Below are 14,975 nucleotides of genomic sequence, written 5' to 3' on the forward strand. Positions count from 1 at the left end.
CAAATGAGAGGATCCAGCATATTCTGTGTGCAATCCGACCGACCTGTCTGCGCAGGAATGCTCTCATAATGGAGAAAACATGAGGCTTCTTTCAGTTTGGAGATGCCTGTGGAGGGAAGAAGGCTCTGCTTTAGAGTGTGCATTAGCCCGTTCATACCTGGGGGCCAATGAATAGAGCCCTCAGGTAAGCCTTGTTGAAACAAATCTAAGCTGCTAATGACACGCACCGTGAAAATATTCACAGTTCATTTAGCTTGATGACAACTGCAGCCCCCTGTTCCCCCCGCTCTCCGGTTTGGTGTATTAGTCATACCTTTGTGTCGTAAGCTGCAAGAGACTACAACTATGCTATGACAACAACTAGCGTGGCATTATAGATGGGAATACAATCAAATTCTCTACTTTGGATGCTTTCTTTACTTGAACACATTCTTCAATATCAAAAAGAAAAGTTTACTTGTTATGATGATTTTGGCAGGACGAGTGCTGGTTAAGATTCTGCCAACTTGTTGTTTAAGATTTGTGGGATAAAAGACTGAAATTTAAATTTACTGATAATCTTCTCAATTGTTAGCCTAGAAATCTAGACACCCTAGCGGCAGCAAATCTAATCTGCCGCAAGTATCGTCTAGCAACTCTCAATACAGTTCTGAGCTGGAAAAACCAAACTCTGGTCAGGCCAATCACATTGTGTATAGTCGGTGGGCGGGGCTAATGACGGCCGAGTTGCACTTGCGTGCTACTATTAAACACAGAGGCTGGCGAATGGCGGTCTTTAAAATCAGCTTTGACCTCGCGCGACTCTGGAAGACTTGGAGTTAAGCTTTTCTCTGAGAAAAGAACGGCACTGAAGTCATTCTTAAACAGGGAAGATGAGTTCGGAGTTTTGCCGACCGGATACGGCGAATGTTTAATCTATCAACGAGCTCTGTTTCACCTTCGTTGCTCTGGTTGGTTGTAGCGCTATCCTATCACATGCAGAGGGAGTTTGAAAGACAACCGTTTATGCCGCCCCTCAGATTGAGCCCCGTCAATGGTGAGTTTCCAGACCAAACATCTTGATGTGGGTCTGGCTTGTCAGGCTACTCAATAGTCTTATTTTTGATATTTTATATGGACAATACTTATGGACCATTTCTGTTCAATAACCTGTAATTTTATAGAAAAACTGGATAGGTCACCCAAAAATGAAAATTCTGTCATCATTTACTCACCCTTATGTCGTTCCAAACCCCTATGACTTTCAATCATCTTCAATGCACAATATATAGATATTTCGATATAGATATTTCTGTGCCTCCATTGACAGTCTACTGTATGCAACCACCACTTTGACGCTTTAAAAAGTTCACAAAGATATAGTAGCTCAAACGTGCTGCATAACACGAGAATGAACCTCATTGGTTCTTACTGAAGCTCAAACGTGCTGCGTAACACGAGAATGAGCCTCATTGGTTCTCACTGATGCTCAAACGTGCTGCGTAACACGAGAATGAACCTCATTGGTTCTTACTGAAGCTCAAACGTGCTGCGTAACATGAGAATGAACCTCATTGGTTCTTCCGGAAGTTCAAATGTGCTGCGTAACACAAGAATGAACTTCATTGGTTCTTAATGAAGCTCAAACGTGCTGCGTAACACAAGAATGAACCTCATTGGTTCTCACTGACGCTCAAACGTGTTGCGTAACACAAGAATGAACTTCATTGGTTCTCACTGAAGCTCAAACGTGCTGCGTAACACGAGAATGAACCTCATTGGTTCTTCCGGAAGTTCAAATGTGCTGCGTAACATGAGAATGAACCTCATTGGTTCTCGAGGAAGCTCAAACGTGCTGCGTAACACGAGAATGAACCTCATTGGTTCTTACTGAAGCTCAAACGTGCTGCGTAACACAAGAATGAACCTCATTGGTTCTTCCAGAAGCTCAAATGTGCTGCGTAACACAAGAATGAACCTCATTGGTTCTTGCGGAAGCTCAAACGTGCTGCGTAACACGAGAATGAACCTCATTGGTTCTTGCGGAAGCTCAAACGTGCTGCGTAACACGAGAATGAACCTCATTGGTTCTTGCAGAAGCTCAAACGTGCTGCGTAACACGAGAATGAACCTCATTGGTTCTTAAGGTTCTTCATGGAGTACAAGATTCTTTTAGATGCCAATGAAGAACTGTATTTTTACAGTAACAGAAAGTAGAAACATATAGAAAACACTAACTAATGTATTAAAACAAGTAAATGTAATTTTATAGAAAAGTGCTGCATAAAGATTTTTCACAATGTCTCATTTTCTGTTCCAACAGTATTTTGGCATCACATGAGAGTGATTCAGAAACATCATTTTCGGGGGAAATCCTTTTGAGATCTGTCATTTCCCAGGATGTTGAAGTTCTAAAGAACCTGGTCAGTGTCATGCATGCTGTGTCCTAATGCCGTTAACATACAGATAACACTCTGTCAGAGCTTAAATGAACACCTTTCATCACCTCTCACTGGCTGAATTGACTTTGGTAAGTGGGGGCATGACACAACATTGGGCAACATTGAGTGAAAGGAATTAGGTGTTGTTAGTTTTGAGAAAGCACAATGTCATCGCTGTACATTAAGCTTTAAGACACCACATTACCATCTGCTCCAGAACGTTATAGTCTCCGGACTCTAATTTACAGTTAGAGTTTCCTTCTTGGTTAGTCTGAGAACTGTTATCTTGTTTCTGCCCAAACCAACAAGTATGCTGAAATGCAAATTGCATCTGGCACCAAGACACAGTAATTTGACGTAATTACTACAGCTTGATACCAGAGTACGCTCTCGCTGCATGGCACGGATCCATCACAATAATCAGTAATTGCTCTCCATTTTTTGACGCAAAAATACCGAAACACCCATTACTCTGTTCCACAGCAGCTTGATAATGCCACATTACAGAAAAATCCTTCACCAACTTCTATATTGTATGAACTCAACACCTGTAGGGCCCAGCGTTTTCATCATCTGCTTGGAATAAATTGTAGTCATCATCATAACCATAATCACAGTAATAAAAAAGTCCTCATCCTCTTGCCAAATTACTGTGGCATTTGATTTACAGTAATTGTGAGGGAGAGGAGGGGTTGGGGTTACGCTACGCTACGTCTCGACCGGTGGAGTACAAACACGCACACACCTGTGTGGCTTCCACCTGAGAAGGGCCGGATCCCAACGATACGCCAACATTCCCCGAGGCACACAATGACTAACATTGTGACATATACAATAAACCAGGTGTGGAGGGGGTTTTATTATTAGCATGGAAAATGTCATTTTTAAAAGATTATATTTTAAGAGCATTATGCATTAAGAAGGTAATTAGTTATGAATGAGGTTTAGAAATCTGAACTGCTATTTCTGGATGCAATTATTGATGGATGTAATGAATTACGCCGTTAGACTATTAGGCAATGACAGAGACACGAAGATTGCAGTCAGTCAACGTTCAATTTTTTTAATAGAGACTTTTGGAAGCAATAATAACCATCACTTTTGAAGCTTCTTCGATAGCTTCCTTTAATACTGACACAGTTGTGTTTAACAGAAAAATATGGAACATAAAGACAACAAATAATACAAAAAAGATCTCCAGGACCTTTAGCTTGATTGACGGAAATTCAAGTATTTTTTTCCATTAGCAACAGGTAAAGACTATGATCAGAAGACTACAATTGAAAGTGACCTCACATTTGTAACTGCATATAACGATGATAATCCAAAGTCTATGCTTCTTTTCTTTCACGATTCAGATGACACATGGTTAGAAATGTCCATCAAATGTTGAAAAAAATAAAACAATAGTGTTAAGTCTTACAGACATCAGCCATTAATTTTACTGACAATACTGGGTTATAATAACGGAACCGTAATGTGTGAGAAAAATTGCTTTTTTTGTAACTCCAGCCATTTAGTTTGGCAGTTAGACAGATATGACACTGCAGTACATTATTCAGAAACGCATGAGAAATCTTCAAGTAACATTTCCTTCAAAGAGACAAATTAATGTTCAACTCTAAATTAGTAATGGATTTGGAGGACTGAAATCAGATCTCCAGGCTGTGTCATAACCACATAATTTAGTTCTTTACAGGCCAGAACATCCCTGACATTAAGTACAGCTCAAGCTCTTATGTAGGTGTTCCATCTTTTTGGCTCGCCTGTATCCGTGATCTCCTCCTCGCAATCGCTTCCCGTTTCTTCCTCTCAATCTCAGCAGCTGTACATTTAACGGTCGTGTGGGAAGAAATAAAAACTGTAAAACAACAAAAACAAAAGTTACAATTCTGTGGAATGAAATCGGGACAACTTTTAAAGCATGAATTGTAACCTTTAAGTTTTAATATTTAATTCAGCACTCAAAAGAATAAAGTATTACAGTTAAAGTTTCTCTATAACAGTAAGTACATTAGAAGAGAGTTCAGACCCAATGTGATTATTAAAGTAACAGGTTACCCCAAAATGAAAATATCATTCTCATCCTCACGACATGTCTTTCTGGAATGGAACGCAAAAGGAGAAATATTTGAAAAATGTTTACATTGCTCTTTTCCAAGGTCATAATCAAGTAGGGCTAAGCTAAATTTCTTGATTCAAATTTTTATGAACCAAAATTAATTCCTAAATCCTGAAAATCGATCTTTTAATCCATGCTGTTTTCAGTTGATGAATGAACATTGTAGCACACCTTTCATCCAATAAATCACAACACGCTTTGTGCTGTTACTTCTGAAATGAAACAAAAGTCTTAGATTTCTAATATGTCCATTTTATCATGAAATTAGCCCGCTCTTAATGTGTTGTGATAAATCTGTTGCTGCCTCAGATCAAACGAAGCTGCAGCAAAGCGCACGTGAAAGGATCTTTTTTTTATTTTTTATAAATGAATACAAATGATTGAACATAAGGCATGTTGAAAGATACAGTACAACTTAACAAAACCCATATCATGTCTCATGTAATCGCTAAGTGTTTTAACCACGGAAAGATATCAAGCAGCCCCCATTTGCATATTTACATCAAAAATACAGACTAGTTAGTATTTATAACTTAATAATTATAAAAACTTCCTTGTGTTTAAATAAATGTTTTTAAACAAATCATTAAACATTTTGAGCGAATAATGACTTGGGACCAGAGTTAAAGGTGTGGATTTTTTTTTTTGTCATAGTTTTTGTCTTAATTTGGTAACATTTTGTAATTTATTTAGTTAGTTCAATTGTAATACAATTCAGTGAGCCCTTTATAGTTAGTTATTCATTGTCCATTTAAGTGTGCTGTTACAGAAAGAATGTGAAACACACATTGACTGACTTGTAACTTAGTTCAAGTTCACACTCAAATGTTCTTTTGCATAATGTTGTGCAGATGCAAGCTGTACTGTATTGATTAATATTATTAGCGTATTGTAAATTAATGTATGGATTAATGAATATTAATATTGAATAATATATGTAGAGGACACATCTTGGTAAGCTAATTAACCCACTAGCATGTTTAGTTTTCCGGTGGAGAATCATTGTTCTCCCATTTGCTAGCCTAGAAATGTAGACGCACCCTAGCGGCAGCAAATCTAATCTGCCCGCGAGTGTCGTCTAGCAACTCTCAATACACTTCTGAGCTGTAAACGCCAAACTCTGGACGGGCCAATCACGAGTCGGTGGGCGGGGCTTAACATAATGACGGCAGAGTTGCGCTTGCGTGCTTCTAGTAAACACAGAAACTGGAGAACGCTGGTCTTTCGAATCAGCTTTGACCGCGACTCTGGAAGACTTGGAGGTAAGCTTTTCTCTGAGAAAAGAACGGCACTGAAGTTATTCTTAAGAAGGGAAGATGTGTTATGAGTTTTGCCGACCGAATGCGGCAAAAGTTAATCTTTCAACTAGCTCTGGTTGGTTGTAGCGCTATCCAATTGTGCACGCCGTGCAGAGGGAGTTTGAAAGACAAGATTTTATCCCGCCCCTCGGATTGAGCCCTGTCAATGGTGAGTTTCCAGACCAAACATCTTGATGTGGGTCTGGCTTGTCAGGCTACCCATTTGCAATATTTTCACTGAATGTATAAAAATGACACACATACACAAAACATAATCTGTTCAATGATAATATCTTGCATCATTTTGTGTCATCTTTAGTATGGTTTAAAACAATTTAATTATTGTAACTACACATTTTTTTTTTTTTGTTTATTCGCTACAAAAAACAAAACTGCATCAATAACCAACATTCTTATCAGTTAAAGACTTGGAATGTACTCCACAAATCTATTGGAATACAGTTACGATCATTTTATGATGCTTTGTTTTGTGGTTTCATTTAATTGAAAAGAGCATTGTAAATATTCCTGAAAATATTTCCTCATGTTCCACAGAAGAAAGTTAGCTGTGTGGGTTGAGAGCAACATGAGGGTGAGTAGATGACAGAACTTACTTTGAACTATTCTTTTAACAGGTTAAGCAAACTTGCCTATTACAATCATGATGTAATTTCAGAGATAATGTGCTGCAGGTGCCACAACATACAAAGCTTACCTTTGTTGGTCAGCGTCATGGAGTCAGATAGATGTCTTTTGAATGTGTAATGGTAGGAGTTAGAAGCATTTCCTACTGTTGTACTGTGTGGCAAAACAGCCTGTGTGGTGTCCGTGGATCTGGCAGAACCAGGTCTGGATCCTAAGGCACTTTTCATTTGACTCGATTTGTTTTGCGGAGCACTGTGACTCCCTAATACAGAGCTGGAACTTGTAGTTGTCGGGAACACACTATAGTCCTGTTTAAATCCAGAGCTGCCACTTGTACACGGTACCGAGTTTGAGCGAGCAAATATGCGTGTGGACTTCGTGGGTTCCTGTGGTTGGCCCCTGCCGTTGATCGCCGTTGATGCCGCCGAGTCAGAAGAGGAAGGTGCTTTAGATGCAATGCTTCGTGATTTGTCATGTGCAAGATTTTTGTATTTTTCACTGCGTCTTTGCTGTTCTTGACTGGCTGATAACTTTTCCACGTCATCGCAAGCCTGATAAAGGAGATCATCGTCATCTTTGTCATTCCACAAAGCGTCGGAATCAAACAGAGACTTCATGTCCTCTGCTGAAACCCCATCAAACGTAGCAGAAGAGGTCTGATTTGAAACTACGCCATCGTTGGTCCTTCTATCAAGCTCTGCTTGTCTTGTACCCTGGGATGGCTGCGTTTGCTGTTTTTCTAGGGTTACAGGTGAAGTCTTTAGCAGCTTCTCAGTAGTGTGATTCTGGGCAGAAGCAGGTGGCTTCAACCTAAAAGTGCTTCGATTTGATGTTTTGACTTCAGGAAGTGTCTTGGAAAAGGTGCTGTTTTTGCTGGTGCTCTGTTGAGTTTCAAAGCAGATGTTTCTGCCATTAGACACAGAGGGATTAACCTTGGCCCCGAAATTACATTTCTTAGAGCAAGACTTGGGCTGAGCAATGCTCTGTTTCTGAGCTACATTCAAGAGCACTGGGTTCTGTGTCATTTCCAACACAAACAAGTCATTCAGAAGGTCATCATTTTCCCAATCGTCATCAAACTTCGCCTCCGTGGCTTTAGGTGCATCTACAGGAGTTTTCTTGATTGCTGCAAAACTTGACCTCGGTCCAGCCTGAGCTACATGTTCCGTGCTGCTTTCTGGTGTGCAGTTTGCTGACCGTGGGCTCAGTCGCCCGCTGACGTGCTGAGTGGGACCGTCAAACAGCGCCTGAAGCTCCTCCTCTTCCTGACGCGCTAGAGATGAGCAGCCAGTTGGTTGTTCCGACGAGACCGGGATAGATGTTGATCTTTCCGCTGCTGCTGTACCATCACTTTGTAGCTTATTGAGTTTATTTATTTTTTCTGTGCTCTCCTGTTGTTTCTCTTTGTCCTGACGAGTCATATTGATGTCAAACTGCTTGGCAAGTTTCATGAGGTCCTCAACATTGTTCTGCCTAAAGGAAAAAGATGGGGATTTAATGTAAATCTGAAAAAAATATATAGCAACGTGTCTGTGGCTAATATTAGCTTTATATAGTTTGATCGTTGTCTCTATAAAGGCAGATCATAAGAGCCGATCAGAAAATTGCAGTTCTACCAAGTTTTTGAAAAAGACAATAAATTTGCAATGTGTTGGCGAAGAATGGAGACACTGCTACGACAGCAACCATTCAAAAATGAAAGGGAGAAAATACAGCTGTGTAATTTTACTTAATTCTTCATGTTTACTGCCTAAACACTTAAATTCACACAGAAATGTGCCAAAATGCCAGCTCACCCACATGTCGTTCCAAACCTGTGACTTTTGTTCATCTTCAGAACACAAATGAGGATCTTTTTTATGAAATAAGAGATTTCTCTCCCGCCATTGACGGCTACACAACTGACACTGACTAGGGTTGGGCATCGAGAACCGGTTCTAACTTGGAACCGTTTAAAAAAATAACGATTCCATTGGAAATTTGTTTTCGGTTCCGATCATCGGTTCCAAACCCGCAAGTTTTGGTTTCCATGGCCACCTGATTTCCGGTGCTTGTGCCCCCGCTTGTTCTTTTAGCCATGGAAGCTCAGTAAGCGGCGCTCTGAAGTGTGGATTTATTTCACTTTTAAAAAGCCTGGGTCGGCACAGTGCAACAAAAATATCGATACTGAACTATCTGATAAGATACGATAGCCTGCTCAGTGTCTACAGTATCGATCCCAGCTGCGCTCTCCTCTCTGACCGACAGCGAGTTGACGCGCAGCCGCATACTCTCATTTAGCCGGTTAACCCTCTGAACACGATGGACGCTCGTTCTGCTGGACTTTTCCTTACGACAGCGTGTTAGTGTTTGTGTGTGTGATTGGTCTGAATTTCGTGCGGGATTGCACATAATTCTACAAATCCCCACAGATTTCGCGCTCACATCTGAAGCACACTTACTGTAATAAAGCCCCCTCTGACATAGAAGTGCAAATATTTGCTTCTTTTTCCAGCTTATTATTGGTCAAATACACTCAAACAAATTCTCAGTGCACATTTTAAAGAGTATTAATGTAAACACAGTCGTAAACAATTCAGGAAGAAATGAAGAATGAGTAATAGGAACAGTTTTCAGGATCCATGAGTGTGGCAGTTCTTAAAGGGACAGCAGTTATTTGTTATTCAAAGTCAAACTACAAAAAGACAAACGATCACACTGCTCTTGACTGATCAACTTGTGTAACTTTGATGGTTTTATATGAAACTTTAATTTTTTGCAAAAAACATTATACAATGTTATTTTAAATTTAATTATTTAAATTAAAATTACAATTTAATTATTTAATTTAAGTTTCTTACCTGAATGTTAGACCTACCTGAAAAAATAAAGCAGTCTATTTCATTTATATCTTTTATTCTATTGTATTTATTTTTGCTATTTTTTGTAATATGTTTATTTGTTCTTATTTTATTACTGTTTAGTCGTCTTTTTTAATTAAATTTACCATCCGAAATCAAGCTTACTTGTGCTGTGTGTAAGCTATTGCAACACAATTACCCCGTTGTAAAAAATACATTGAGTTAGCAAATATTTGTGAGATAATTTTAATAGTAATTGATCAATGTTTATATAGGAGAAAAATCTTAAAAGCTTTATCATATAAAGTGATCTCTTCAGAATAATTTTTGATTGCCTAGACTTTCAAAAGACAGACAAAAAAAAAACATTATATAAAAATTATCTATTTGACAGTACATGCAGGACACTTAAATTTCAACTATATTATCGATCTGCCCGCATTGACACTATATGACAATTGAAATTAGCTTTATATTTAGAGTTATCATCAGAACTTTATATATAAGCCTATATATAATTAACGTAGTGACTAATATTGAAATTACTCTATAGTAATAGATGCTCTTTTTTACATTTGATAATTGGATAAGTACTTTTTCTTTATTAAAGAAAAATACTTAATATACAAGAGAAAATACGACAGGTATCTTAAAATGAACAAGTAATTTGTTTCCTTTTTAGATTTTTTTTAAACATTTTTATTGCTGAAATTGCATACATTAATGTGAAAACTAAACCAATTTAGTGCATTGAAATGCCACATTATAATGCAAATAAAAATTATATAAATATAAAAATTAATTTAAAATTACTATTAACCATTTCATTTACTATTAAACCTATAAATCTAAATAATAGTAATATAATAATAATGCCTAAAAATTGCATTTATGTTGTGCAACTTAACTTTCATGTCTCAGCTTCAGCTCAGCTCAGCTCTAAAACCAGGAGCCCTGCGCGTCAGGCGCGCACAACACAGCTCGTTCTGCTAGCTAGGCTATGTTGCGCTGAGCTTTGAGAACATTTAATGGTGTATTTCGGTAATATCAAGTATAAAGTCCCATTAAACATTTCACAAACACAATAACGGTGATGCATGTGCAAACTCCATTCATGATTAGCCTATGTATTTCGAGTGCTGGTCTCTCTTCAGTTGATGCATGAGTCCGCAACCTGCCACAAATGAAGCTTGAGCGTTTTAAATATTCAGAGACGGATTCTGAAGCTCAACACACAGTTGTCTTCATTTAAAAATAGCGAGGCCAGTGTTGATGCCGGTCTCTCTCGCATTGCAGTCTCTGGTCTTGAAATGAGATAAAACTGAAAGTTAAAGAATGACACATTCATTGCGTTTTACCTTGAAACGGAGTCCTGCTTCCTTATTAAAATTATCACAGATTTATCTCTCATCCAGCCGCAATTTTGAGAATGTTACGTTTTATTACTTTACCCACCTGACCCGCGGATATAACCACAATCCACTATGCACTAGTCCTCTCACAAAAAAATGTCTTTCTGCAACATGACCATGCGTAGTTAAATGGACTACACGAAGCTTCGAGGCACATGATTTTGCCTCAATGATTTTTTTTGAATTTGAGTAACTCGAGTTACTCGAGGAATCGTTTCAGCCCTAATTGGCAGATATTCAATATTCATCGACTCGGATTGGATGCACAATAAACTTGATTGGGACGTCCCTATTCAATAGACCCAAAATTCTAAAAGGGACAATACAACAATCATTCTTAATATTCACATTATTTCACACAAAGTCACTGTGAACTAAGATCCAGTGGTGAAATGGGGAAATACGGTAAAGAGATGGATGATATGATATGCATGATAGTTTAAAAAAAGGTTTACGGCACCTTTTAAGTATTCAGTCTGTTATTGATCAGAGGACACGTACCGTGCTGAGACCCTCCTGACTCTGGGCTGTCTGATCTCTGGAGTGCAGGGTACAGCACTGTCTCCAATCCACTGGAGCACTGAGTCCCCTTCTTTAGACTTCTCAACCTTAAACAAAGCATTACTGTTAGATTCAAATTACCATGACACACAATTTCCTTTTTAGTTTTCTATATTTGACTACATAGTGTTCAATACTTACTTTTGGTGCAATCCTATTGACAATTTCTGATATCTCAATGACTCTCGCATCTCCTCCTGCGAATGGTTACAAATATATAGTACAAATTATGAAAGCGACATTTATCAGTAAAAGGTGGCATTATGCACAATGGCAATCCATTTAAAAATATACAGTATACAGTTACACAACAATATACTATATACTAGGATTGGGAAATATCTACCAAATTAGCATTACCAAATCTACCAAATATTGCGATGGAAGATGACATCAGGGGGCTGTGTTTGAGTGTTAAGCTCTGTCAATGTGGCGCGCATCTGGAGAAAGAGAGCTGAGAAGCTGAAAGGGCTTGAATGAAGTGTGTTTGGCTATAAAACTACTAGAGGATACAGCACTGAAATATCATTACCAAAAACAATCCTGAGTGCTTGTTGTGATCCACACCGCTGTTTCCAATAACCAATCACTAACATTTGTCATCTAAAACTAGCCTAGAAATCTAGACCTCACCCTAGCGGCAGCAAATTTAATTTGCCCGCAAGTGTCGTCTAGGATCTCTCAATACCTAGCTATGGTTCCTCAAAATCTGGACGGCCCAATCACATCGTGTATAGAGTCGGCGGGCGGGGCCATAATGACGACGGCCGAGTTGCGTTTGCGTGCTTCTAGTAAACACAGAAACTGGCGAACGGCGGCGGTCTTTCGAATCAGCTCTGACCGCGACTCTGGAAGACTGAGTTAAGCTTTTCTCTGAGAAAAGAACAAAGAACGGCACTGAAGTCATTCTTAAAAAGGGAAGATGTGTTCGGAGTTTAGCCGACCGGATACGGCGAATGTTTAATCGGTCAGTGAGCTCTGTTTCACCTTCGTTGCTCTGGTTGGTGTAGCGCTATCCTATCGCGTGCAGAGGGAGTTTGAAAGACAACCGTTTATCCCGCCCCTCGGATTGAGCCCTGTCTATGGTGAGTTTCCAGACCAAACATCTTGATGTGGGTCTGGCTTGTCAGGCCAATCTAAAACTAGTGCACAACATCAAAGTCACTGTTCACTGTTCTCAGCCACTCCCTCTGTTTGTTGATTGGACCGGTTAAAATTTGGCCGGAGAAAACCAGAGAACATACCGCAAACCCAGACGGAGTACTGAAGGAAAATTAAAATTGAGCGGAAGTACGTAGGCGGGCGAAACCAGGCTAGGGTTGCGATGCCACCTCAACATTGAAATGTTTGTCAGCATGGGGTAATTACATGAGGGACATGTGTGCTCACGACAAGTTGAGGTTTTCATCTAAGTGTATAAATTCTGATTTAAAATCCAAAGAAACAGTCTATCTATATACATGAATTTCAAGTTTCCATAGTAATCAGTCACTCATGTGTCACTAAGAAAACTTCAAGCACTGTAAAGTTGGCATGTGGTACCCGAATTGTGTTGCACAATGATGTATAACTCTGCATATTTCCCGTTGAATAATTAACTAGTTTTGCTGGAGATAGAAAAACTCACTACACGAATATGTTAAGAAACTGTCAACCACCAACCACTGAAATGTCAACCACCATATCAAGTCTCATGCTATTTAGATGTTATTTTTATTTATATTTCAGCAAATGTCATTTGGAGTTAAAAATACCACGATAGCTAACATAAATAGCATATTAAGCCAATTAAGAAAAGGTATAAGATTAAAAATAAAACCATCAATTAGACAAAGGTCAGAAAAAACTGGTATAACACTTAACATTCTGTCCCCCTAACTTTTGAAATACTGGGTACGCCCCTGTCTGTCGATGGGATCGTCTATCGGCCCAACCCTACTATATACAAAGATGCAAAAATACACCGTTGGAGGTGTGCTAAACAACTCAAACTAAGGAATACACGTGTAATTTTACAATTTTTAACTTAAGTGTTATGTAATGTGACACTATTGCTGCAATGATGTCACTTACTTAGTAGTTATGAATAATCTTGTATCAATAAAATGAAAATCAAATGAGATTGTATATTTTATTCTTAATGTTTTTGTTCAATTACATCAAATTGTCCATTAATAAACATTACTAGACAGTCATTTGATATTTAAACGATGCATTTAATTTACATCAAATACTGCTTTATTAAAATGTATACCATTACTGACCAAAAATAAAACATATGTCATATGTCAAATTTTGCTTATAACACCAACCCCCAATCAGTACACCAGTGTTAGAAAATAAATATAGACTTGTGTAAATACTTGCCATTCGAGCTTTGCGTGGGTGAGTTGGGATCCCAGATGATGTCTTGCGGGGGTTCAGTCTCATTAGGCGAATCTCCGCTGTAACAACCGTTGAATCTGATTCTTGGTCGACGTTTTGGTGTTGTAAAATCTGAGAATTAAGATAATGTCAACAGCACGTAAACTTTATTGGAAATAAAAAAAATTAAGAAGCACCATGAGGTTTTGGACATGTAAGTTACCTCACGCTGTTCTTTTGAAGTACATCGGAGTGCCATGTAAATAACATTAAACATGCAGATATGGCAATCATTCACTCAAATGGTAACGTTAATTACCACCATGACACTGCAATAGTTATTTGTATTATTTGTATAAGCATAAATATAGGCTAACGTTACATCTGTTTCCGATGCGTTGTCACAGGTTCTGATTTCTTACAAAAGAATTTACCTTTGCGACAGTTGTATGAAGTGGGATAAGACGGAGACTGTGTCTGTTTGAGTCCGATCATTCGTGTGTTTGTTTTCATTTTCTTCTGGGTAAGTTTGAGAGTTCTGCTCCGACTTTCTCTCGAATCTGATATATGGCGCACACCGATGTTTCTCTTGTCGGTCATAGTTAATTTGAACAAATGTGATCAATACCTCTCCAGTAGTCATAACTTGGTTGAAATATCTACAAACCGTTAGCGATATTAGGTTTAAACTCTAAAAATGTTTGGCTACTCAGGTAAGAGTGCTCTCCTACAACGTCGCCATGTTTTCTGAACGTTTACATGAAGACGCGTCTCTGATTGGTTCGTGGCATCTCGCGAGACTTTGCATCCTCGCTGCACTTTTTTGTTGCCCACAACAGTTTGACCATATACAGAATTCAGTACAAAATTCTATATTAAATATTAAAACCAATTGTAAGAGGCATAAGAAACATAATAAAAAGTAATTTAAAAAGTAATAATGTAACTTCCACCCTATAGCATAATGTAGGCTAAGTGTAAAGTAAACATAAAGTGCATATTAGGCCTACCTTACACTCCTTTGGGCTTAGAAAGAGTAGCCTACAACAGTGTATTATGAACGTGTATCGTAGGATATCGGATATGCTGACACTAAAAATAAGAAAAAATGTAATAAAAATATGTTTAGGGTTAAAGTATTGATGTAGTAAAAATTATGATTGATGTTAGAAGTACACATACATCCTAAATAAATAGCATATTAATATTAATAATAATCCTAGAAATTACAGTGATTGCTTAATAATAAAAAATTGGTAAAATAGACAATTTGTTTTTAATGCATTTATTTCTAATGTAAAAATATAAAAAAA

The 14,975-nt window shown here is 38.2% G+C and overlaps 1 protein-coding gene across 1 annotated transcript; it reads right to left on the bottom strand.

Moving 5' to 3' along the window:
* Positions 1-3,469: 3,469 nt before the first annotated feature.
* On the bottom strand, positions 3,470-14,454 carry etaa1b (ETAA1 activator of ATR kinase b). Its single transcript, XM_067421438.1, has 6 exons — positions 14,097-14,454; positions 13,666-13,794; positions 11,440-11,495; positions 11,239-11,345; positions 6,556-7,958; positions 3,470-4,281 (listed from the first exon to the last, which is right to left on the bottom strand). The coding sequence occupies exons 1-6, from the start codon at positions 14,260-14,262 to the stop codon at positions 4,157-4,159; spliced, it is 1,986 nt and encodes a 661-aa protein (XP_067277539.1). The 5' UTR covers positions 14,263-14,454; the 3' UTR covers positions 3,470-4,156.
* Between the last annotated feature and the right edge of the window lie 521 nt (positions 14,455-14,975).

Source organism: Pseudorasbora parva, chromosome 17 (genome assembly GCF_024679245.1).
Source record: "Pseudorasbora parva isolate DD20220531a chromosome 17, ASM2467924v1, whole genome shotgun sequence".
NCBI lineage: Eukaryota > Metazoa > Chordata > Actinopteri > Cypriniformes > Gobionidae > Pseudorasbora > Pseudorasbora parva.